This window comes from Megalops cyprinoides, chromosome 10, assembly GCF_013368585.1.
Source record: "Megalops cyprinoides isolate fMegCyp1 chromosome 10, fMegCyp1.pri, whole genome shotgun sequence".
NCBI lineage: Eukaryota > Metazoa > Chordata > Actinopteri > Elopiformes > Megalopidae > Megalops > Megalops cyprinoides.
Genome location: NC_050592.1, coordinates 21,376,589 through 21,399,997, shown reverse-complemented (window position 1 = coordinate 21,399,997; position 23,409 = coordinate 21,376,589). Strand labels below are relative to the sequence as shown.

Genomic DNA, 23,409 nt, shown 5'->3' with positions numbered 1-23,409 from the left:
AGATTTTATTTTTGAGCAATACAATAAGTAGTGAGTTTGAGTTGAGACACCAAACATCTACTTGGTTTTGTTTTCTTTTGGTGAATAGTTTCCTTTGCAAACTGTTTTAAAAAATCATTGTAGTGCAGGATGGTTCAGTTTTTCTGTTCAGCTGAATAGAGCAGAATAGTAGGAGTTAGTATTTGTTTCTCAACCACAGTCCTCACTGCACTAATACCCACCTTACGATTCCACCAATCATTCAACTTTTTTCCAGTCCTGGTCTCTGCATATACTGTCACAATGCAAGATTTAGCCACTGTAAAAAGGAGAATGGCAAAATTTTATACACACACACACACACACCACACACTCATTATATATATTTCAGGGAATGCATAAAGATAAACTTTTATCTCTTTTAAAGAGGAAAAAATCCTGTATTCATAATGTGCTTTGCTTTGTTCTGTAAATAGCTGAATGGCTTATGAATCTTAATTGTAACCTTTTCAGGTATTTTTGTACAAACAAGGGACTGATATATTCTGTTTATTGTAATTAGAATAAAACATTAATATGCTCTATGTTCTATGAAGCTTTCCTTTTGTTAAATTGACAAGGTGGGGTTTGGCACAGCATGGTGTTCAGTGTTAAGAATGCCTGCATGAGTGAATGGTGCATGGTTTTCTGTGTTGGGAATGCCTGTATGAGTGAATGGTTCATCATTTGGTTCACATTTTTTCTTTTTTTTGTGGACAGGGGGAATAAATAATGTTTTAACAAAATGTAATCACAATTTATGCTATTAAATACATTACTGTTTTAGAAGACTAAATTAATATTTCCCATTTGTTTTACCATATATTATTATATAACTGCTATACTATATTAAAAGTTATATATTAATGCTATAATGCTATTCCACTGACAAACATCCATGCTTCAGTAGACATAAAGACTAGCACGAATTGTCACTGTCAGCTGAGAAAAATGACACTGAATGATCATGGACAGAATTCAATAGCAATTCAGTCCCCTCCCCTCCTCTCCTTTCCCCACTGCGCAAGCAAGTCACAAATTTCTCTAGTCAAGGCTAGGCTAGGCTAGGCTAGTTAAGATCACAGCAATATGTCATAGCAATGTAACACAACACTGCTAGCTTGCTGTATATCTGTTTCAGTTCATCGCTAGCTAGCTAGCTAGCTATCTAGAAAGCAAACCAGTTTTGCTTCTTATTATCCACAACTGTATTTCCAGTCTCTCCAATGTCCCGGGCTGAAGTAACTGTTTAGGGGAGCTCAAGAATTGCAAGTACTGGGAGTTGTGCTGTTATCTGCCCCTCTCTTTACCCGTGGGGTGTGGTGGTATTCAGTTTGTCACTTCAGGCCCACTGGACTTCGCCTTCGCACCCTCAACCCCCCTGCCCCCATGTTGTACTGCATATGATGTTCAGTATTTAGAATGCCTGTTTGAATGAATAATGCATGTTTGTCAGTGTTTAGAATGCCTGTATCAGTGAATAATGCACGTGATCAGTGTTAAGCCTATACGTGGGTGAATGTTGACTACAGAGCAGCCTGTGAACATCGCCACAAAGACACAGACGTGCCCTGTACCCTGACATACTCCAGAAAAACAGGTGGGGGCAGAGGGCCCTAATCTGTTAAGTGTCCAGAAGCAACAGAATTTATTTCCAGATATGTTAAATGACATCAGTTATGATTTATGAATCATAAAGACCACACACTCTCATACTTACACATGTTCTCGCACACAGAAATGCTGTAGGAGAACCAGCTGAATTTAAATAGACCTTGTGGAAGTAAAATTATATGAAAGGACATTGTAAGAGGGTGACCTAAGAATGAACTGGAATTTTGAATAGCAGAAATGTAAGAGTGTAAGGGTCACATCTGTGTCTCGTTTTTTTGAAGGTGGAGTGTTGATCAAAAACAAAAACGTCACCTTTTAAATTAAATCTCTCCCAAAAGTGAATGAACTAATTTGAAGTTCCACCAGAATAAATTTTAGAAGGTTCAAAGTTCTCCATTGTTACAAAATCGTCACTTGAATGGCCTTTTTCCATTTTTATTATTTGTATATTTTTAAGATCATAATACATTACAATTACAAATCCTAAATATTACAGTAATGCTTTGCAGAATCAAAATTTGCTTTCATTCTCAAACCACTGGCATTTTCTTTTCACATGAGTGATTGAATGTCCATAACACTAAAGAATCGCATGTGCATACTCTGAAAAAATGCACACATTGTGTGTCTCCCCCTTCCATTTCTACTGAACATTTATGTAATAGTTGGGTTGGTCTGTTCACGTACATGTTCATCTTCTCTTCATGTTTATTTTTTTCTAAACTGTAGAAATGACACTGTTCGGGTAAAAAGTCATTGATGCTTTTGAAGGGTCACCAAAGTATAACATAGAAAACTGTAGATTATTGTCAGTGAAATTATACAGAGATGAACTATTTTTATGCAATTCCAACCAATCTGTCAGCCATGATTGATGAGATAAAATCAGATGAACAAAAAGATGCCGATACCATTCACTCTATGTCCACTAGGTGGAGCAGGAGCTACACAACATTATATCCAGCAAATTCCATGCCTTAGAAGCTCCCATTTATTAAATAACATTTTTTCAATCACACATGGACAGAAAATAAGAATTTATATTTATAGTATATAGATAATTAAATAGGAAAATACTATTAATATTGTCTGTTGAAAATGAGCGTCAAACAAAATTTCATTGAGCTGCAGTAATTGCTGTAAAAGATTTTAATGCATTTTAATGCTTCATTGATATCAACAATGATAGAACAAGAAATCAGCTTCTCTTTAATACAGTGAACATTGTTCTGTCAAGCCATACAAGACCAACAATATTAGTATTGTTAATGTTAAATCATTTTGTTGAATTGGGTAATTCTACAAAAAGTTGAGGAAGTAGATATAAAAATCAGAAAAAATGAAGAAATTGTGACATAACAAAATGTATTGTTTTTTTATTCTGATTTTCAAATCTACAACATCATATTAATTGGTGAATGACTACCCTGGTCCCTTTAAGCACACCTAGGCATTAAATAGTTAATAAGATAACATCCCCAAGCCACTCTATACAGTAGAGAGCAGCCGTGTGTCCGTCTGTATGTATGTCTATTTGTTGGGGACTGGAAAATGGGTCCTATGCATGCCCAGAGTGTGCTCTCTGAAGTCTCTGGGTATAGTACTATGTACACAGTGCCTAGGTTCTCATTAACTCCTTATGAGTCAGCACCCTGCCTGCGTTGACTGCTCTGGCTGCTTCAGCTGCAGGCTCCACTCCCATTGGCTGACCGAAGAGGGCTTTCAGCAGATATAAGTGGGTCTGCTTCATCTGCTCTGTACTGCTGTCTGAGGACCGACAAAGAGCAGGACCGTGTCTGCGCTGTGGCAACGTGAGTACCACCTCAGTCTTTGTACTCCTGACATCGCTCCATGGGGGGAGTTTTTTTTGGGGGGAGCACCTGGGCTAACCCATGGTTTGTAATGGCTACAACTCCCTGGCACAGAGTAGATCAGACACTTGTTGAGTGAGAGAACATGCAGAAAGAGCTGGATTTATTTCCAAATGAGACTACTATTCCAATACTGTACTATTGCATTGCTACTCCACACTCAAGGCGTTAACGATGGCATAACAGGAAATATGCTTTTTTGTGCTTCCTTATCTCTTTTGTGCTTGTTGCTTTTATGGTGTTTACAGCCAACCACCTGACACCTAAAATGGAACTGCAGTGACCTCGTTCTCCTGCGATGTTGCCGTGTTTTGCATTTGTCTGGCACAACGCGACAGCGTTTTCATTACAAATGCCAGAGGGTGTCATGTAGTGATCTTAATGATTTGCTTTATTCGTTAAATATTCTCCCACAGGGAGGCAAAGTCTTATCTGCAAATGCCCCATGGCCTCTTTGTTGCATTCTTTTTTTTCAAAGTTTAAAACACCTTTAATCACCGCAGTGCATGCTCTGGCTGTCCTTTCGTGACGGGAGATTATCATCCAATAAAAAGATTAAATTTGTGAGAGAGAAATGGGAGATCCGTGGCACTGTACAGACATAGATACAGGTGTAGAAGCAAAGAGAGTCCCACACCTGGATTTGGGTAGTCAGAGATGGCTGGATGTGCCACAGGGGCATTTTGGGTATACTCAGAGGGTGGTGGGGGGAAACATGCTGTCTTTACTGTTCTGAGGCCTCCTCTAGAAAGAGACTTTGTACCTGTAGTTGTGTTTACTGACAGGCAATCAAACATAGCTCCAGCCAAAGTGGCCAGATTACTGACATCTGCATTAGCAGGTATTACCACGGATTAGGAGAAGCAACAGTTTACCCTGGAAAATTGAGCACAGCGCACACTAAGCACCCTCCACCCCCACTCTAACCCCACTCCAACCCAGAGAGAGAATAGGAAATTTGGAAAGGTGAAATCAGAACGCTGTCCCAAATAGTGTTGCAGAGGCATGCTCTGTGCATATTTTATACATAGACAGCAGTGTACAGCACTTCAGCATTACAGATTTCATGTGCTGTGTATGTGTACGTGTTCATTCATAAATTCTGTGATAGTCCAGTTTACAGCCTGTCTATTAGAAGGTTGGAGGTTGGATGTGGAGATTTTTTGAATAGAAGCCAGTGCACAGTTTGCACATTGTCTATGAGATTACAGGGGTGGTTGTGGAGTGCGGGCTCTTTTGCAGTCTTTGAAGTAGGTGGACATTGTACTGTGTGCTCGGGTGCACGATCACCTCCCTGGAAACAGAATGAACAAAACTGTGTCTTAATTGCCTATGAGGAATTTCCATGCTGGAGTAATGCAGGCAGAGAGCCAATTAAAGGGTTAATTGGGTGGTGAGAGGGTTAAGTGGGCATGGCAAAGCTGTGTGACAGTAATCAACATGTGTCAGTAAGCCTCAGCTCTTCTTAAAGCTGAAGCAGTAAACTGTGACAGGTGTTACAATGCGCATGTACTGGACACTCGGCATGCTGATCCACAGGGATATTCAGTGCATGCATCTAATGTAAGAAAAAACCTGCTTCACATCCCCCACTATTGGAGAGTTAGTGTAAATTCAAATTACAATGTAATTGGCATTAGAACTGTAGCTTTTTTCCAAATAGTGATGTTATAATTTTACAATATTTCAGTATTACAATTGGTAACAAGCCACATTAACAGATACAGTTCACTAATTTGAATAAGAATTGGAGATGGTCATCTTAGAGTCTTCAGAGAGATGGTGAGGTCTGGAACAGTCATTACATTACATTATTGGCATTGAACAGACACTCTTATGCAGAGTGACTTACAATGTTATCCATTTATACAGCTGGATATCTTACTGAAGCAATTGTTGGTTAAGTACCTTGCCCAAGGTTACAGCAGCAGTGCCCCAGTGGGGAATCAAACCAGTAACCTTTCAGTCACTAGTCCTGCTCCTTAACTACTAGGCTACACTGCCGCCCCAAGTCAAGCTAGTCGCTGAGACATACAGTTAGTCAGCCTTGGAGAAGCAGAACGTATGGGGAGATCTAGACAGTCAGGACTATGGCAGCAAAGAGACAGTCAGAAAAGAGAGAAATTATCTTAGAAAGAGCTGATGTCTCTAGAACAGTGGCACAAGAACTATGAGAGGCTGTTAGTGGTGTAAAGGGAGGAGAGTAACAGGCATAAGCTTTGGAGAGAATTTTGGAAGCTAGACAGGTTGGAGATTGTTCTGCTCGAGTAAAGATGAAGAGATGCATTAACATAATTCCGCACTAAGGGGCTTTGGGTGGTTCTGGGGTCAAAGGTTAACTAATTCTTCAACAGAACAGTATTTCAGCGTAGCTGTTTACTAAGATCACAGAGATGGAGTTTTGTAGTAGTGGTCTTTCGAGGGGAGTTTTGTTCCATTTAGGACTTTCTAATGTCTCATTGGTCCAGAAAGCAGTAGCAGGAAGCCTAGCACTTTCTGCTGCCCTAATTTCACTCTCTCACCCTGCACATCTAACGAGGCAGTAACACCTGAAACATATCCTCTATTTCAGCCTCAAAATGGATGCGGCAGAGTTCAGAAAACGAGGGAAGGAGATGGTGGACTACATCGCGGACTACTTAGAGAACATTGAGCAGAGGCAGGTGTTTCCCGATGTACAGCCCGGATACTTAAGGACCCTCATCCCAGAGGAGGCCCCCGAGGTGCCCGACTCCTACGAGGACGTCGTCAGGGACATCGAGAGGGTGATCATGCCCGGGGTGAGTGACTAATCCCAGCCCGCGGCTGCGTGCACCACAGAGCCGCGACGCAAAGCCGTGACGTTGCACACTTTTCATGACTGAGCAAGTCTATGTGTTTTTTTGTTTGTTTTTTTGACTCCAGCAAGAGATGGGTTTCTTTTGTTGCAGGATCAGCTTTGCAAAGTGAAGAACTGAATCAAAATCAAGAATCTTGGTTGTTTGATTAGAAAAAAACATAATTATGATTATTTTCAAACGATTGAAGTAATTTAAATAAAGGTCACAAAGGTTACAGAAGTTCATTAAGTGACACAATGCCATGTGTTTCTTTAATCTTTTAAAAGGGACTCTTATAAATTTGTTTTTTCTCATAAGTAGTGATTTCCATGGACTAACCTCTTAATGCTTGACTCCTGTTATTCTTCTGTGTCTGTTCAAAGTCCTTGCTCTGCTTGTATCCTGCAACTCTGATACTCTGCATATGGAACCGTGAGTTTAATAATTAAACAGCTCCCATAAGATTCCCAATTTCCTCAGTTGCCCTTCATTACCAAATCCCCTGCCTGTCATATTAAGATAACAACTCAGTATTAATCATTAATATAGTGTATTTTTCCTTTCTGAAATCTCATACCCCCTACCATGATTTATACAGAACAGTCAGGAATGATCCATGATTATGTACACCACTAATGACTCAGCCAGGAAAACCTGAACACCATTCACCCAAACAAAACAATATCCTGTTCAGTCATCACCCACAACACACAGGCACATAATTGTACACGTAAACATATAAACCAACAGCCAGGACTACTGTGAAAAGAACTGGTATTTCCAAGTTGAAGTTGATTTTTCTGCTTACATTTAAAGAAATGTTACAGTTAATACAGTAGTACAGTAAGTTAGTACAGTAATAGCACTGTACAGAGCAAATTCAAGTAATTTGGAAACAATGTTTTTGAGGTCACATTTATTCACTCTCCTATTATTAGTACTTTCCAGGTCTCATTCTGGCATAGATTACACAGTCAGAATGATTCCCATAATGTTTTATGAAGGTTTGAAAACTCTGAGTGGGATTTTTAACCATTCATCCAGCAAAACCTTTCTAGATCCATCAGATCTTTTCATTTTTATTTGTGAACAGCGTTGTGTTCGAATCCCAAATGTTCAGTTGGATTGAGGCGTAGAAATGTAGATGGTCACTTGAGAACACTGATTTTATGCTCACGTCTTTGTAGATTTTAATTAATAATTTGTCATGCTACAATATCCATTTTCAGCTAAGTTTAAACGTCTTGGCAGAGGGAACCAGGTTTTTGGCCAAAAGGACCTGTGTGTGTTTTAGAGTTCATAACTCCCTCTATTACAAGTGTTCTAGGACCCTTAGATGCCAAAGAATCCCAAAATACAATAGCACCCCCACAACCATATTTCACATTGGAAATAAGTGATTTCTCAATATAAGTTAAGCCTTTTTATGCCAAACATAAAGTAGCTGAGATTTTTTAAAAAGTTCAGTTTTCATTCCATCTGACCATGAGGCATTGTGTAGATGCCAGCTTCTTTAGGGAGAGCTCCTACTGTTTTGGATTTGAAATGCAATGACTTTGGATTTGCTGATGTTTCCTTGTTACAAGAACTACAATCCTGCCAGTCTATGGTGGCAAGATGGATTCACGTCATCTTCCTGACAGGGCCCGGATCGATGGGGGTGCTAGGGGTGCATTGCACCCCCAGACGGACCGCAGTGCACCCCCAGTTCTCTCCTTATATCCCAGTGTCTATATAGTATTTATTACATTTTTTTAAGATATGATTTTTTGTCACCCCTTTGGATTGCAACTGCACCCCTCTGTATTTTCTCCTGGTGCTGGGCCTGCTGTCAGGATTCTCTCAGGAAAGTATTGCAGTTTAAGAATTGAGAGGCCTGGATGCAAAAGGTCCCTTTACAGCAAGTACATTTTGATGTGGACTGGAAAGACAAACAGCATGAGAATACGGTATTCTCTGAAGGAGGAAATTTCCTTGCAGATAAATGTCTACATGTAGTAACAGTTTGTTATCATTTAGGATGGTTTCTTCCCAGCAATGGAGAACAAGAATGTATGCAGTATCTGTCCCTCTGTCTCTGTGCAGCATACCAACACTGACTTCTCTCCCCCAATCAAGGCCGCTTCTGCACAAAGGAAAGAGTGCACAGAAAACCAGGGAAATAATAAGGACTGCAAAAACGTAGTAATATAATATGACAAATAAAATAATGATAAGAATACCCTCAAAGCCTTAGAATTTGTTAATAGACACTTGAATGAAAAGTAGTAGATTCAACCTTTTATAAAGTCCTTTATAGCCATCTTCTAACTTGTGGAGGTCAAGAACTGCAGTTACCTGCAGTCTTCAGAGGGCTATGTGACCTGAACCATGATACTGCATGCTACAGACAAATCTGTTCTGTGTTACTGCTTATATACTGTGCCACAGGGAAACAGCAAGCCTTTGGATGCCTCCATATAGTTCCAGAGACTTTCACTGAACTTCAAATAGTCAGAATGTTGGAGTATATTTGTGCCTAAATGTGATCCTTATGTTTTCTGGATTAAAATCCTTTATTTACAAACAACACATATTTGCTCTGTACAGTTCTAATAAGCTTAATGTGTTTTTTTTTTTTCAATTAAACAGAAAAAAATGCAATATGTATTTTTATAGTATATTTTTGTTCCTATTTAGTCCACATTATGAGTAAATATGGAGGGCGTCATTGATCCGGTGTTGTGAATGGTTGGTGCTGTGGAATACTGAGCACCTCAGGCATAGAGTGCAGAGTTGGACGAGACTGGAGAGACTGGACGTAGTTTCCAGTGATGACACTGCTGTATCTTTGCCTCGCAGGTGACCCACTGGCACAGCCCATACTTCTATGCCTACTTCCCCACCGCCAGCTCCTTCCCTGCCATGCTGGCAGACATGCTGTCAGGGGCTATTGGCTGCATCGGATTCTCATGGGTGTGTATCCCTACTGTCCCCCTCTGTGTCTCCCTCTCTTTCTCTTTCTCACATCCCTTTCGCTCTCTTACCATGTCTTTCACACTCCATTTGTAGCTGTGCTAAAGCAAGTAAGCTTGACAGATTGACAGGAGCTACAACAAGGGCATTGTCAGATGCACCTCCTAATGCAGAGACTTGCTAAAAGGAGATCCAACAACAGCTTAGTTACGCACACAAAAGAACACCTTATGTTCTTGCTCACTTATGTTCTTTTTTTTCACCCTCATACCTCACATATGGATAATATTGTATGCTGCTGCTATGCATTTAACTGAAGAGCATAATAGATGAGCTCTGTTGGCCTAGCCTGGCCTGCCAAAGTGCACATGCACATCCAGGTTTGCCGTGCACTGTTGGTGCTCGATGCTGGGCCGTCTGGCTGGGGCTGTCCTTACCTTGTGCCTCCTTACCTCGTGTCGTTGCAACAGGCTGCCAGCCCAGCCTGCACGGAGCTGGAGACGGTCATGCTGGACTGGCTGGGGAAGATGCTCAGGCTCCCAGATGACTTCCTGGCTGGGACCACGGGGCAGGGTGGAGGTGTCATCCAGGTGAGGCACTTGTGGGAGGGTCTGCTTGGGCACCCCCGACAGATCTGATGCCTTTTATTGTCCTCATACCCCTGGCTGAATAGCAGCAAAAACATGCTGTAAAAGAAAAAAAAAAAAGTACATTTTGTGAACAGTATGACTTTGCTCTGTGCAGTGCTATTCAAGTATAACAGTTTAAGTTTTAAACCAGGTTTTAAACCATGTGTACATTTTCTTTTATAATATGACTTTATACCTGTTGAATAAACTGTGGGGGGCACTGCAATGTATGAAAGACAGCTATGGTTGTATTTGTTCATCACAAACCTTTTAGCTAATACTGTATCTTAAGAACAAAATTATCACGTGTGAGAAATTATTTCCAAATGTGCTGTGAAGTTTTAAATATATTTTACATTTGTCATGTTCTAATAAATTGCCTTGTTGAAAAACTCTGGTTAACAAAGAAGAATATATCCTGTCATGAATTCCCTTACCGAAGTTATTACCACGCACGTCTTAGGTAAGATGCTTTGATGAATATTTGGCAGCTAAACAACACGCTCAGCCAATTTGACAGATCTTGAGTGAACTTAAATATGGACCATTTTAGAGGCTCTGTATGTCTCCTCTGACAGTAATTGAGTTTAATTTGCCTGGATGTTGTGTTGGTGCTGGTGAAAACAACCAGGAGTTCCATTATTGTCTGTCTGACAGCAATTTGTCCGACATTGATTTCTTGTCGGCTCCGTGCTAGGGCAAAACGGCAGGAAATTGCATTTTACCGCTTCAAGCGCTTGCGGCTTGTGAAGGTGGAAGTGAGGTGTGCGGAACACGGGTCTCCGTTCATTTAAATTGTGTACACTTCGGCGGTTGAGGACGCCCTCCATATGGGAGATGTGACGCATGGAGAAGGTAGCCGATGACAGATGATTTTATGCCTGTCCCTTTAGGACACGCCGTAGCCTGGTCCCTGTCCTGAATTGTAATCGCTGTGCTTTTTAAGGTGTAATTCACTATGGCAACAAATGGGACTCTCACTTGTCGCATACTGAATGAACGCATAGACAGTTTTCATCTATCGCAAACGACTGTTTTAAATAATGGGGGGAAAGCACACGCAAGCACAACCAGAATGAATGGTAAACGCTCTCCCTGCACAATTTAAATTGTTTTACGTTTTATTTACCATTCGTTCTTTTGTTTTTTAACCCATGCATTTAGGGATTACCGTGAGGACGCTAGCGTGTTGTTGTTATGAATCTTTCGACATCGATGTAGGCTACTATTCAGTGCTTAATTGCTTCAGTAAATGTTTAGTTGTACAAACTGATAACGCGAATATGTAACCTTTAAATCCTCCTGGATGAGGATATGTGCTAAGCAAATTGTTCATACCTTAATTGTAATGTGAATACGTCACACTTTCAGGACAAATTGGTGGGGTAGTAGCCTAACAATGTACAACCCTGGGCTTCACAACTAGTTATGGAGCAATCGGTTCTTAATATTTTGTACTGAAAGCCTTGACAGTTCATTTAAATTTATTTACATAAGGTTTCTCCAGTGTCCTCTGATCAGGAACCTGTAATGTGGCCAGTTGTTCATAACGATTCTGTCGGTCATAAATACACACGCGCGAGATAGAGACATTTAAGCGATAGGCCTACCGCTTTTCCTTATTGGCAATAATATTCAGTATTTGTGCAGCAATTATGCAATTATTGCTTACTTGTTTCCACGAAGATATTGAACAAACGCTGAAACCACACACACACACACACACATTTTAATTAATTTGATAAATTTATTAATTTACATTTTGGTGCGTAACAACTTTCCATTATCACTTAAGCTGAATTTGTTTTGAAACGGCATAGTTTATATTTGACTGATATTTCTGAACTGTTTTCGAACTATGGGCTCCAGTTCTATGTATGACCAGTCACCGTGTCTTCGCAGGGCACGGCCAGTGAGGCCACGCTAGTAGCTTTGCTGGCCGCTCGCTCCAGGATTGTCCGGCAGATCCAGGCCGACGATCCCGATCGCACCGAGGCGGACATCATATCCAAACTGGTAGCATATTCCTCTGATCAGGTGAGACTGCGCCTTCGGACAAATATCAAAAATTCTAACTGACTACAAAAGAGCTTTAATAGCCCAATGAAACGTCTTTTCAGTATTACGTGTTGGTTTAAAAAATGAGGACGTTATGAATTACTTGTAATTTTATATTAATTCAACGCAATCGAAACACGCATGTGGTCAAACAAAAACAAGATGCCTAAGCCTTACACCGAAATCAGAGTAGGCTATTGCGTCAAAGTCGCAAACGGGGAAAGGTTAGGTTCAAAGATGCTAATGAATTCTGAATGCCATGATATTTCGAGTTTTAAGCTTTTACTTCAAGCTTAATAGTGTGCTGTTTTAAATGCAACCTTTCCAACATCAGACAGTATAGGATCCATAAAAAATTTCAATCAAATCTGTGGATCAAAGTGTTGCCTGTAAGAGAAACCACATTATCACCCTCAGTCTGTGTGCACATGATGGAGTGTTTTTGTGTATGTGTGTGTCTGAGTGAGCATGTGGGTATGGATGTGTCCATCTGTGTGTGTGTGTGTGAGAGAGCATGTGTTTGTATGTTCATGTTTCAGTGGTACTTGGTTTCAATTAGTACATGTAGTACTTCAGTGTGTGTATCGCTCAGATGTGTGTTTGTGTGCGTATGTGTGTGCATACTGTGCACATGTGAATACATTCCTGCACGTGTGTATTGCATATATGAGTGTATGTATCAGTGTTTGTGTTGTGTTGCTGAATGTGTGTATCACTGCCCGTGTGTGCATACATGCGTGCAAGTGTGTGTGCATGCACGTGTGTATGTGTGTGTGTGTGTGTTGGTTGTTGCTAAGGGGCAGATCAATGGTGGAACGTGACAGGACTCCGGCAGACCCCTCAGCTGATCTGAGTCTGAGTAGACTCTCCTGCGGGCAGGGATAACCTTTAAGTAGAACACACAGCTAACCTTTCTCAAAACTACAACTTGCCTACCACGTCAACAAGCACTGAACACATTCTCTTTTTACATAAGATACCTAGAGACCTGGGTTTGTTTGTTCATCTGTCGTAGATAAATACTCTCTGCATAACTCCATAGGTATTTATCCATACAACTCAACAGACTTCCTAGATTTTATTTTTTTACCTGTTTGCTCACCAAACGTCAGAATAATTTTCATATACTAAGCTCTGGAATATTTTTTGGAACATGGTGACTTTTTCTTCAGTGTTCAAAATGATTCAGTGTGACATGTGCCTGACATCTGGCGGGTGCCGTTCTTGACATGCAATTGGCTGCTGAATGGATCTTTCCTGCCACATGATTGGACGTTGAATGGACCTCTTTCTGCAGGCTCACTCGTCAGTGGAGAGAGCAGGGCTGATTGCCGGAGTGAGAATGAAGAAGGTTCCCTCAGATGAGAAGTTTGCGGTCCGAGGAGAGACGTTCAGGGCCATGGTGCAGGATGACAAGGAGGCAGGACTCCTTCCATTTTATGTGAGGAGGCTGGGCTTATCATTCTACGTTACATCTGTCATGTTTGTGATTGTGAAGTCCAGTTACTGTGAAAATATACAAAATGTTTTATATGGGCACAGTCTCAGACTTTCAGCATTGCTTTTGATCTGTAATTCTGATCACATATGAAACACGCTCTTCAATTGGATGCACAATTGCATAACTATTCTAGGCAATTAGCAGGTTATTTGTGAGTCATCAGAAAGCACAGATCTTTCTCTGTCACCTCACATGCGTCAGCACCGCAGTTCCAAAATTGGTCCGATACTCTTAAAGCCTACAGCTTCCCACAGACAATAGTAGTCCAAAGTTCACATGAATATTCACTCCACTTCTCTGTGGCAACAGCCTTTCATGAGATGCACATGTGAATGATGCTTTCCTCCCTGGGGTCTTTATGGCTGCTAACACCGTTGTAAAGCCTGCGCCTGTCGCCCTAAATGAATCAGAATCTCATTATGCCCGGGCCAGGCTGGGAGATCCTTGTGTTTTGCTCGGTGTCCAGGAAGACTGCCTGCAGGCAAATATAGACAGAGGGGTGTAGATCACCTGGCTCACCTGAACTGATTCTAAAACAGATTGCTTGAAAAATAACGAGAGGAACAAAAGCCAATATGACCTTACACCTGCACCTGCTCCTGTTTCAGGAGCCCAGAGTTTCCACATTATTGCATATAATCAAGTTATCAGCTCTGTTCTCAGCACCTCTTAAACATAGTAATGTAATTAACTGTCTTTGATATATATATATATATATCAAAGACTATAATGCAGTCAGCATAGTGGCTGTGTGTGGGGTTTTCTGGTCACATGTTTTATGAATATTTATATTGTTCTATTAATTTATAATTAAATTATGTTTTATTATGATTAGTGAACACTCCCTTGTGAAGGCTGGCATATTATTATTATTTATTTTGATATCCATTTACACAGCTGGATATAACCTGATGGAGCACTCAAGCATGCAGTAAACTAGGACTTGAACCTTTTGGGAGGTCCAGTTTCCTCAGCCTTATGTAATGCTGTTTTGATGAAAATTATTTCCTGAAATACCACTGTGGGAACCATCTTTGTTAAGGATGAAGTTTTCCTTGGTCTGTAGGGGTTTCCTTTTTCCGTACCTTTTAGTAAGTATAGTTTAGGTGTTCTGCAGTGCAATTTAAATGAGCTGCTGTTTCTTCTGGGTCTTCAGTTCTGTGCCACACTGGGCACCACCCCGTCCTGCGCCTTTGATTGCATCACTGAACTGGGACCCATATGTGAGTATGGTCTCTGTGAAATATTGTCACAGGTTGCTGTGTGTGTGTGTATGTCTGTGTCAGTGTGTTTGTGTCTGTACATGTGGATGTTGTGTGCGTCGTTATGTATGGATGTTTTATGTGTCTGTGCTTGTGGATGTTGTGATCAGTAATGGCTCCTTTCTGATCCAGGTAATGCTGAGAAAATCTGGATGCACATTGATGCTGCCTATGCTGGAAGTGCCTTCATCTGTCCCGAATTCAGACCTTTTCTCAATGGCGTAGAGGTCAGAGAACATTCCACTCTCCACAATGCAGTTTCAGTAATGGTGAAACTCAGGTCTTAATGCAATAAATAAAGGCCTTTGCTGGTTTTGCATTGATCAGTTACCACCCATAGTTTTACTGTTACAAGTGCAATAAAAAAGGAAGAATATCGAGAACACATAAATGTGATTATTCACATGGCTTGATTTAAATGGCAGAAGTGATTTGTGTAAGCATGAATAATATCCCATCAGAGGGAAATTAAAAAAGCGTCACACTGCCTCTGAGTTGGAGCATCTGTCCTATGTGCGCCATGGAGAGCGCAGATAAGGGAGAACTCATTTCCTGAGGCGCCGACGGACCTTTAGATAAAGCCGCTCTCGGTGTCAAAGAAATATCCCAGTTTATTAACGAGGCGAGTTCAAACAACGAAGGAGACGGTGGAGAGGTCGTAAAAAAAGCAGGTCTTTATCCCCAGAGAATGGCAGTGGCCCGGGGGTTTCCTGTCAGTTTGCTGGTTGCTAGGAAATAAACGATGGACAGGACCCCACATCTGTCAGCATGGCAACCGTTTGTCCATCCTCAGACAGACTGCGATAGTCTGTTTCCTGCTGCTACCATTATTACGTCTCTGCAGGCAGATGAGAAGGATATTGCAAACCCAATAGCGACTGAAGAGATCAGACCAGCGATAGTTTTGTCATTGCAGGACTGTGATGGCAGGTGCTTGAAATGAATGCGGACCTGTTTTTGTTGTTGTGGCGTCTAGTCACATGTGTCCAAAATGACGGTGATCTAATAGCTTGTGCACCATGTGGGGTATGTGCTGTAATCCTGAAAAATACAAAAGATGAATCTGCACCTTGGCTGAATTAGAATATAAAGGTGTGTAAGTGCCAAAATTCTGAGTAAGCATTGAACATGGCTCTTGAACCGAAACATTTGCACTTACACCATGCATATGTGCTTCATGTTTAATTAAATCCAGCATTTTTCTGTCTTGTCATCTTTGAAGATGTTTCTTCTTTTTGAGGGCACTTACCTTGTGTTGTTTCTGTATCAAGTAAAGAAATCATTTTACCATCTCTTAATATTGCAGAGCTGTTTTCAACACGCAGGAGTGAGAGAGTGGATTTTGACATATGAATAAAGATTTGCTTTGACTGTTCGTGTACAATGTAGCACCATTTACAGTGGTTTACAGAAATCCTGGCCCTCTCTGTGATGGCCATCTTAGTTGATGAATGAAAATGTTTTTTTAAAATTATTCATTTGTTGTAATGAATCCACAGAGCATTCCCTATCTGCCTCTCTCATACCAGTGATGGTTTGTAAATGTTGATGTCAGGAAGCAAAATACTTTTTCATTTGTAAAATTGCATTTCTTGTTCAGTTTGCAGATTCCTTTAACTTCAACCCTCACAAGTGGCTTTTGGTGAACTTTGACTGCTCAACCATGTGGTGAGTGGACTGTCTGTCTTTCAGTGGGTTTCAGTTCATCACTTGAAATGGTGGGGAGAGATTTACTCTGAAAAAAGGCTGACAGATACTGGTCTCAGACCAGCAGACAATCACACATCTTGTGCAAAATCTCATCTGTTTCATATACCTTTTTCAGTCCTGCAACCCTGGAATTTCCAATCTGGTTTTCTAACTCTTCTATCCATGTGGGTCATGCTCCAGATTAACTGAGTCTGTGCATTACATTTAAATATCTTCACTAAACCTCCATCAAATGAATGTGACCAACTTTCAGTGTGCATCATTGTATGGTAGGTAATACCCTGGTTTCCCCTCTGATCACAGCAAGTGGAAAGATTTGAGTAGGATGGGTTGTCAGCTGGGGTTAAACTGGGAACTGGGGGGTGAGGGAACTTTAAGACACGACAATGTAGAGTAAATTGAAAGAAAAAATGGAAATAAATGAAACAAAATAGTACTAACCATGAATGTCAGCCCAAAGAATTTCCAGATTGGCTGAAATGAAGGTCCCTGAGGGACATTACTCCTGTCTCTGCATGCTAGGTGATTAGCAATGAAAGGCTGCTGGTTCGATTCCCCACTAGGCACTGCTCCTGTTCCCTTGGGTAAGGTACTTAACCCACAAGTAAATATCCAACTGTGTAAATGAATAACATTGGACAAAAAAAACTATAACTGCTGTTATATTGTTGTTCTGGATAAGAGTGTCTGCCAAATGCCAATAATGTAATGTAGTGATTAGCTGAGCTATGTTTCAGCACGCATTTTCTGATATATTTTTCTGGATCCCTAATCTCCAGATGACCTACCAAGGAAATGAACATGAGAACTGATATACTCAAGTTTCAGTTGTGTACATAATGGTGTGAGCATGTTATTCATCTTGGAAAAACCCCTTTCAGAATCCACACTAACTGCCCTCTTTAGCCTGTGCTGCTGGTCTTTGCTAATATAGCCACCTCCACTTCACAATATACTGAGCAAAAGTTGAACTGAGCTGTTAAAATATAGTTAAAATATAGTGATATAATAATATTATTAAGCAGTATATGTGTACAGTGTAAGATTTATTTAATGTTATCTCTGATGCATCATGTACACATTTGAATTTCTAGATAACTAAAGAAAAGAAAATGACATAAATAAATATATTAGTGTACTCATTTTACCAGAGGAATTGGAAAAAATGTGCATTATTTCTCTTGCCACTTTATGAACAAGCATTGTATTTGATACTACAGTATAAATCATAGCATCTCCTCTTCTATGTATCTTTTTAGAATGTAAAATTAATACAGTAAAATTTATTTTTAGCCAGGGAGTCATTCAGTTTAATAAGTTTTCAATGTAAGTTGTTTGAATGGCCTATTGTTATATGTTGCACAATGAATTGCTCTGCATCGACTAAGTATTACTAGATATGTGCAGTTGCAAGTAAGCTCGCCTGCTTTTATCAGCTAGTTAACTTCCAGGATAATTAGCAGTATTACTAAATATAGTCAACAGGGACTGTCTCTGTATGTAACTTAATATTTTCAAATTATACAGTTTGGAGTATAATGCTCCAAATTTCCTGCTTCAAATTGTCTCCAAAAGGATTATTTAGTTCTCTACCTACAGGTTTCTACCATCTAGAGTTGATGACCTATCTGACCATGTCAGTATGACAGTAGACAACCAGTATGGTTGTATGATTCATTTTGAGGTTATTTTTTTTTCCTCAATACAACATTACATTACCTTGGCATTGTTTTAAATTCTTCCTGATTTGGCTGCAAGAATATACTATGTACTCTATATAAAGGTGCCGACTCACAGATACAGGTAGTTGTGTGCCAATGCAAACCCTGGGACTTGTCAGGATGGCAGAGAGACATGAAGGTGGCATTGTTCTCGGCTCTGTTTATTTGGAGGGTTATGTGCTCGAGTCAATTGGCACAGAGACACATCTGCCCCTGTGTCATCGCTAAGCAAACACGGCACCCATTGTGGATTATCACAACCAATCATGCGGCTCCAACGGACAAAAAAGCGCAGAGAGCACACCGCATTACAGGAGGTGACATGTGATGATGTCTGTAACTGTCACTGGTTTGGATGGGTGAACAAAAGGGAACAGCAGACAACAGCTGATAAAAAGAGGGGAAAGATCTGAGGAGTTTTCCAGGCCTCTGCTTTCTTCACTGTTACAATGCTGTGTGTGGGTCCCTTGCAGACCACATGAACTCAGCACTGGGAAGGTCAGCAGGTTGATGTGGATTGAAATGTTGAAAAATGAATGATTCATGATTCAAAAATGTTTTTTTTTAAATACACCGGAAAGATTCTCTCTGAAACAAACAAATTTCTGATGGATCAATGGCTGAAAAGAGATACCACTATAAACAGATCTACTGCACACTATGTAATGGAAAAATATACCCGCTTAGTACAGTAAGTAGGTCCCTACACTGTGCATCTCCTCTCTCACTCTAACAGTACAATTTCTAATTTAATGCCCATGCTCAAAACTGACCAAAACTGGCCCTTCTTAGGCCACTGTTCATTCACAAGTACAGTATCATTCCCCAATAGTTATTTTCTGTAGCTATATAATTTATTTTAAACTGTTAAAATAAGTGTTTTAATCCCTTTTTGGTGCGATTATGAAGTACTTTTTTTTTCCTCTTTAAAGACATGTGACTCCTGTCGGGTCTTTCCCACCTGTAAAATGAATCAGTGTTAATGGCAGCCGATGAACTGCACACTTCATCAGTGCTGAGTAAGAAACAGAGGATGAAGCTCTGAGCCAGGGCAGCCGGTCAGGGCAGCCATTTGAAGCAGCTGGTCGGGGCAGTCCGTCAGTGCTGCTGTTCCTCGGAGGCAGACCATGTCACTCGGAGGTGACTACGACAGTGACGGTCTGTTAGCCCCAGAACAGACCTGACCTCGTGGGGGTTTAGTGCAGGATTAATGGTATTACTAACTGTGTGGTCCCGTACGTGGGGCCGCGTGTTTTACCTGGCAGCTCCCTCTCGCCTGAGGAGGTTCCAGCTCAGCACAGGGTGGTTTTACTCCAACGTCACCAAATCCCGTGTGGCTAATTAGGAAAAGCTTGTCCAAATCTGAGGTAGAGTTAAACCCACTGCTGATGAAGAAAAAAAAATACGCAGATACTTTGACACAGTCAACTTTATTGAGAAAATACAGATAGCCTCTTTGTAATTTTATTAATGCTAAAACAAAAAACTGCTCTGGGGAAAATTGAAAAATGTGAGGTGTATTCTGAGGGTAGACCCTACAAGAGAAACAAAACTCTAAAGGAAGAGAAGAAATTTCTCATTTGGTTGGATGTCACTGTCTGTCCGTCTGTCTGCAGGGTGAAGAAGCGAGCTGACATCATCGGGGCTTTCAAGATGGATCCCCTGTATCTGAAGCACGATCACCAGGAATCAGGTGGATCATTTAATCATGGAGTTGTCCGCAAATGCTGGGTTTACAGAGTCCTTTCATGTTTTCGTTGATGATGTCATAAGCCTGTGTTGCACTGCCCCCCCCCCCCCCCCCACTGAGCTCCTAGCAGGAGTGGGTGAGTAAATGAATGAGTGAGACCTAGGTAAAAACCTCCCGTCTGGACACCGAGAGCCCTGAGCTAAGAGCCTACGTCACGATAAGGATCGACCAGCTTTACTCACCTCTCAGAAATGGCCCATCGCGCTAACCCTGCTGTCTTTAACCCTCAGGATAGGAGCTGGGATTAATTAACCCTGACCACAAATATCAGCAGCCCCTGGCTCACACCTCCCGCAGTCAGACTCAGGAAGTACGGGCTTAAACACAATAGGCTTTGTACCAACCCAGAGCTGAAAAGCGCGGGCCAGTATTTCAGCCCCATCCCATGACTTGGCAGCATGGTCTGTGTAGAGGTGTGCTGAATAAACCTGGGATGGTCTCATCAGCGTGTGCAGGTCTGCCACCAGGATGATGTCTCTCTCCCCTTGAACAAAGAGGCTCAGAGCTGTCTCTCCCCTTAATACAGAGGCTTACAGCATTCTGTCCCACCTGATCACAGATGCTTAGATCTGTCTCTTACCCTGGACACAGAACCTTACAGCATTCTCCCACCTGAACACAGAAGCTCAGAGTGGTCTCTCCCCCCTGAATACAGAAGCTCAGAGTGGTCTCTCCCCCCTGAACACAGAGGCTCCTCCTATGTTGAAGGCCTCTTATGGGCAGAAGAGGGTTTTATCCTTTCTCTGTGTGTGGTATGCTCCTGATTCTCTCTGTGCTCACAGTAACTGCATCTGAGAGAGACAATGTATAATAACAGCCAAACCAAATTACAGGGTATTGCCGCTGCACGAGGCTTTTTCTGTGAAATTAGTGAAAGCGCTGCAGGCTGTGGCAGCTGTGAGGAAGGTGTTTGTGATGGTGAAATGCAGATAGTCTTTAGCGTGGGTGATGCTGCTATTGTTGCTCTCTGCTCTGCATTTCAAAGAGGTCATCACTAATCACTTCACCTCTGCACTGTGTATGAGGCAGGCACTTTGTATGCATATCTAAAAATAATTTCAGAGTGTGCTGTAGTTAAATTCTATCATTTCTGATTTCTAAAGGACATTTAATATGTTTTGTCTGTTTGCAGGGCTGGTCACAGACTACAGAGTAAGTAAGATTATAATCCATGTATGTTTGTGTGCATGTGCGTGTGCACGGGTGCGTATATTTATATGTGGCTGTCTTTCTATTTTTCTGTGCCAGTCAGACTGGTTGGTGGTTTAAATTTGATTGTGGAAATTTTGATCTTGTGCCGAAATGAAAAGATCCCTCTCTGTGATGGGTGGCGGGTAGTGGGTGATGTTTTCAGCTGATCCAGGGTCAGTTGTTTCCCCTGCTCTCACTTTTCTCAGAACTCAGCCTGACGCAGTGTCGCCTGCTGACGGCGTCCCCTGTTCTGTCAGATGCATTTTGAGACATCCGATTGGACTCTGTGGCTGTGCCCTGGAGCTGTTGGAGGCTGCGTATGATGTCACGAACACAAACCAGTCCTCCCCTCTCCAAGAAACAGCCAGTGTCTCTGCCTAAAGTGAACAATAACAAGATTTTCAGTCAGGGTCTGAGCGCCTCTGTTCTGGTGGAGGTGGGGGGGTTGGGGGGGGGGGGGGCTGGTAAGGAGGGGGGCGCTGCCTGTCAGGTCCAATGACATCATTTCCTCTCCACAGCACTGGCAGATCCCGCTGGGCCGCAGGTTCCGCTCTCTGAAGATGTGGTTTGTGTTCCGCTTGTACGGGCTCAAGGGTCTGCAGGCGTACATCCGAAAGGTAAAGCCCCCTCCTGTCTGCTGTCAGTCCCTGTCTCTCTCCGCTTATTGTGATGAATAAGACACAGCTTCAGGCCTCAGGTCACTCCCTGCACCAACAGTATAAAGCGTATGCCTCTTACTGTCAACATTTACACCAGTCTTACAGTATTTTATATTTATATATTCATTAAAAATGATTAGTTCATATGTATTCAGATAAACGTCTGTCAGAAGCAGCTGTGCTGAATATTCATTGTTAATAGACAGATTTGTAATAATAAAATAGGTAGTATCCAATGAGTGTCTTCTTTCCCATTGCATCAAGTTACTTGAAGGCAAAAACCTTCAAATGTGCTTTATCGTTTGGACAAATGTTAGAAGTGGCAAATGGAGACAATGTTCAAACTAGTCAGAAGAAATTAAGAGCAAAGGTAGGAGCAAAAGGTACCAGAAACTTTGGTCCTCTAGGACTAGTTTACCCCTGTCAGTCTTGCAGATTGACAGAAGGCAGGCTGGCTGTACAGTAGCTCCACACTGCCTCCCTCAGGCAATCCTGTGTAGTCATCTTCCTGTCCCTCCTAAGATTCCACTGATATCCCCCTACTGAACTATATGCCTCAAACAGTGTCTGTGTCACTGTGTCACCTGTATGGATTGTAAACCCACATAACAGCTTTTGTTGGCCACGCTGCCACCTAGTGGCTGCAGCTGGGGCTGTCTGGGGCACACTAAAAACTAATCCTGATACAGAGGAGCTGAAATCGTCACCTGCCTGGAACGTACCACACAGTTTTTTTTGTCTCTGTCTTCACAGCATGTAGGGCTTGCCAAGGAGTTTGAGAGGCGGGTTCGAGAGGACCAGCGTTTTGAAATATGTGCAGATGTTGTTTTGGGCCTGGTCTGCTTCAGACTAAAGGTAAAAGATCTGACTGAGGTCAAACTGGGTCAGACCGGCTGGCCTGGAGTATGACAGCTATGAAGATGGGTTAGTCTTATAATTTTGACTGTTTTTTTTTTTTTTTTCAATGATTTTGTAGGGGTCAAACGAGCTGAACGAGACACTCCTAAAACGCATAAACGCCGCCCGCAGAATCCATCTGGTGCCCTGCCACCTGGCTGGCAGGTTTGTGCTTCGCTTTGCTGTCTGCGCCCGTACCACAGAGTCCCACCATGTCCAGGAGGCCTGGGCCCACATTGCCGAAATCGCTTCTGAACTGCTGCAGGATATTCCGCACTGACCACAGGCCAAATGGGGGGTGCTGTCCTTTCTGCACCATGTTTACATCTTGAACGTCTGTACTGCCTCCAGCTTTGTGCGCTTTTGTAAGGGTCTGTGTGCCTCTGTGTATAATTTCATGTGTTTATGTGTGTGTGTGTTTTCTTTTGTGTGCGTGTTTTTGCATTTTTTGCATGTTTTTGTGTAAGTTTGTGCGTGTATATGTGTGTGTGTGTGTGTGTGTGTGTGTGTGTGTGTGTGTGTGTGTATCTGTCTCTGGCGATGAGGATGTGACACCTCTCTGTCTCTGCCCACTAACACTCCTACAGCGCCAAGGGAGACATTGGGTATCTTTATCTCTGCCTACTGACACTTCCGCAGCTCCCTGCTCACCAAACAAGCTTAGTGTAACCACTTTTTTTGGGTTCACCCATAACAGTAGGGTATAACTTAAGTCAGTGAATGTTGTCTGATTGGAGGGCCATGGCATGACTGG

At 41.8% G+C, this 23,409-nt stretch overlaps 1 protein-coding gene across 1 annotated transcript; it reads left to right on the top strand.

Annotated features, from left to right (window-relative positions):
- The first annotated feature begins 3,410 nt into the window (after nucleotides 1–3,410).
- ddc (dopa decarboxylase) lies at nucleotides 3,411–23,010 on the top strand. The gene is made up of 14 exons (XM_036539498.1): nucleotides 3,411–3,443; nucleotides 6,076–6,283; nucleotides 9,164–9,277; nucleotides 9,748–9,867; nucleotides 11,809–11,943; nucleotides 13,262–13,405; nucleotides 14,622–14,688; nucleotides 14,860–14,954; nucleotides 16,328–16,395; nucleotides 19,775–19,851; nucleotides 21,041–21,060; nucleotides 21,618–21,716; nucleotides 22,512–22,613; nucleotides 22,735–23,010. The coding sequence occupies exons 2-14, from the start codon at nucleotides 6,083–6,085 to the stop codon at nucleotides 22,933–22,935; spliced, it is 1,443 nt and encodes a 480-aa protein (XP_036395391.1). The 5' UTR covers nucleotides 3,411–3,443; nucleotides 6,076–6,082; the 3' UTR covers nucleotides 22,936–23,010.
- The last annotated feature ends 399 nt before the right edge of the window (nucleotides 23,011–23,409 follow it).

Bases quoted from the DNA above. Each gene is read 5' to 3' on its own strand.
- ddc (XM_036539498.1), top strand. From the start codon at position 6,083: ATGGATGCGGCAGAGTTCAGAAAACGAGGGAAGGAGATGGTGGACTAC. The intron at 11,944-13,261 runs GTGAGACTGCGC...CTCTTTCTGCAG, and splicing joins TAGCATATTCCTCTGATCAG to GCTCACTCGTCAGTGGAGAG. The intron at 16,396-19,774 runs GTGAGTGGACTG...GTCTGTCTGCAG, and splicing joins TTTGACTGCTCAACCATGTG to GGTGAAGAAGCGAGCTGACA.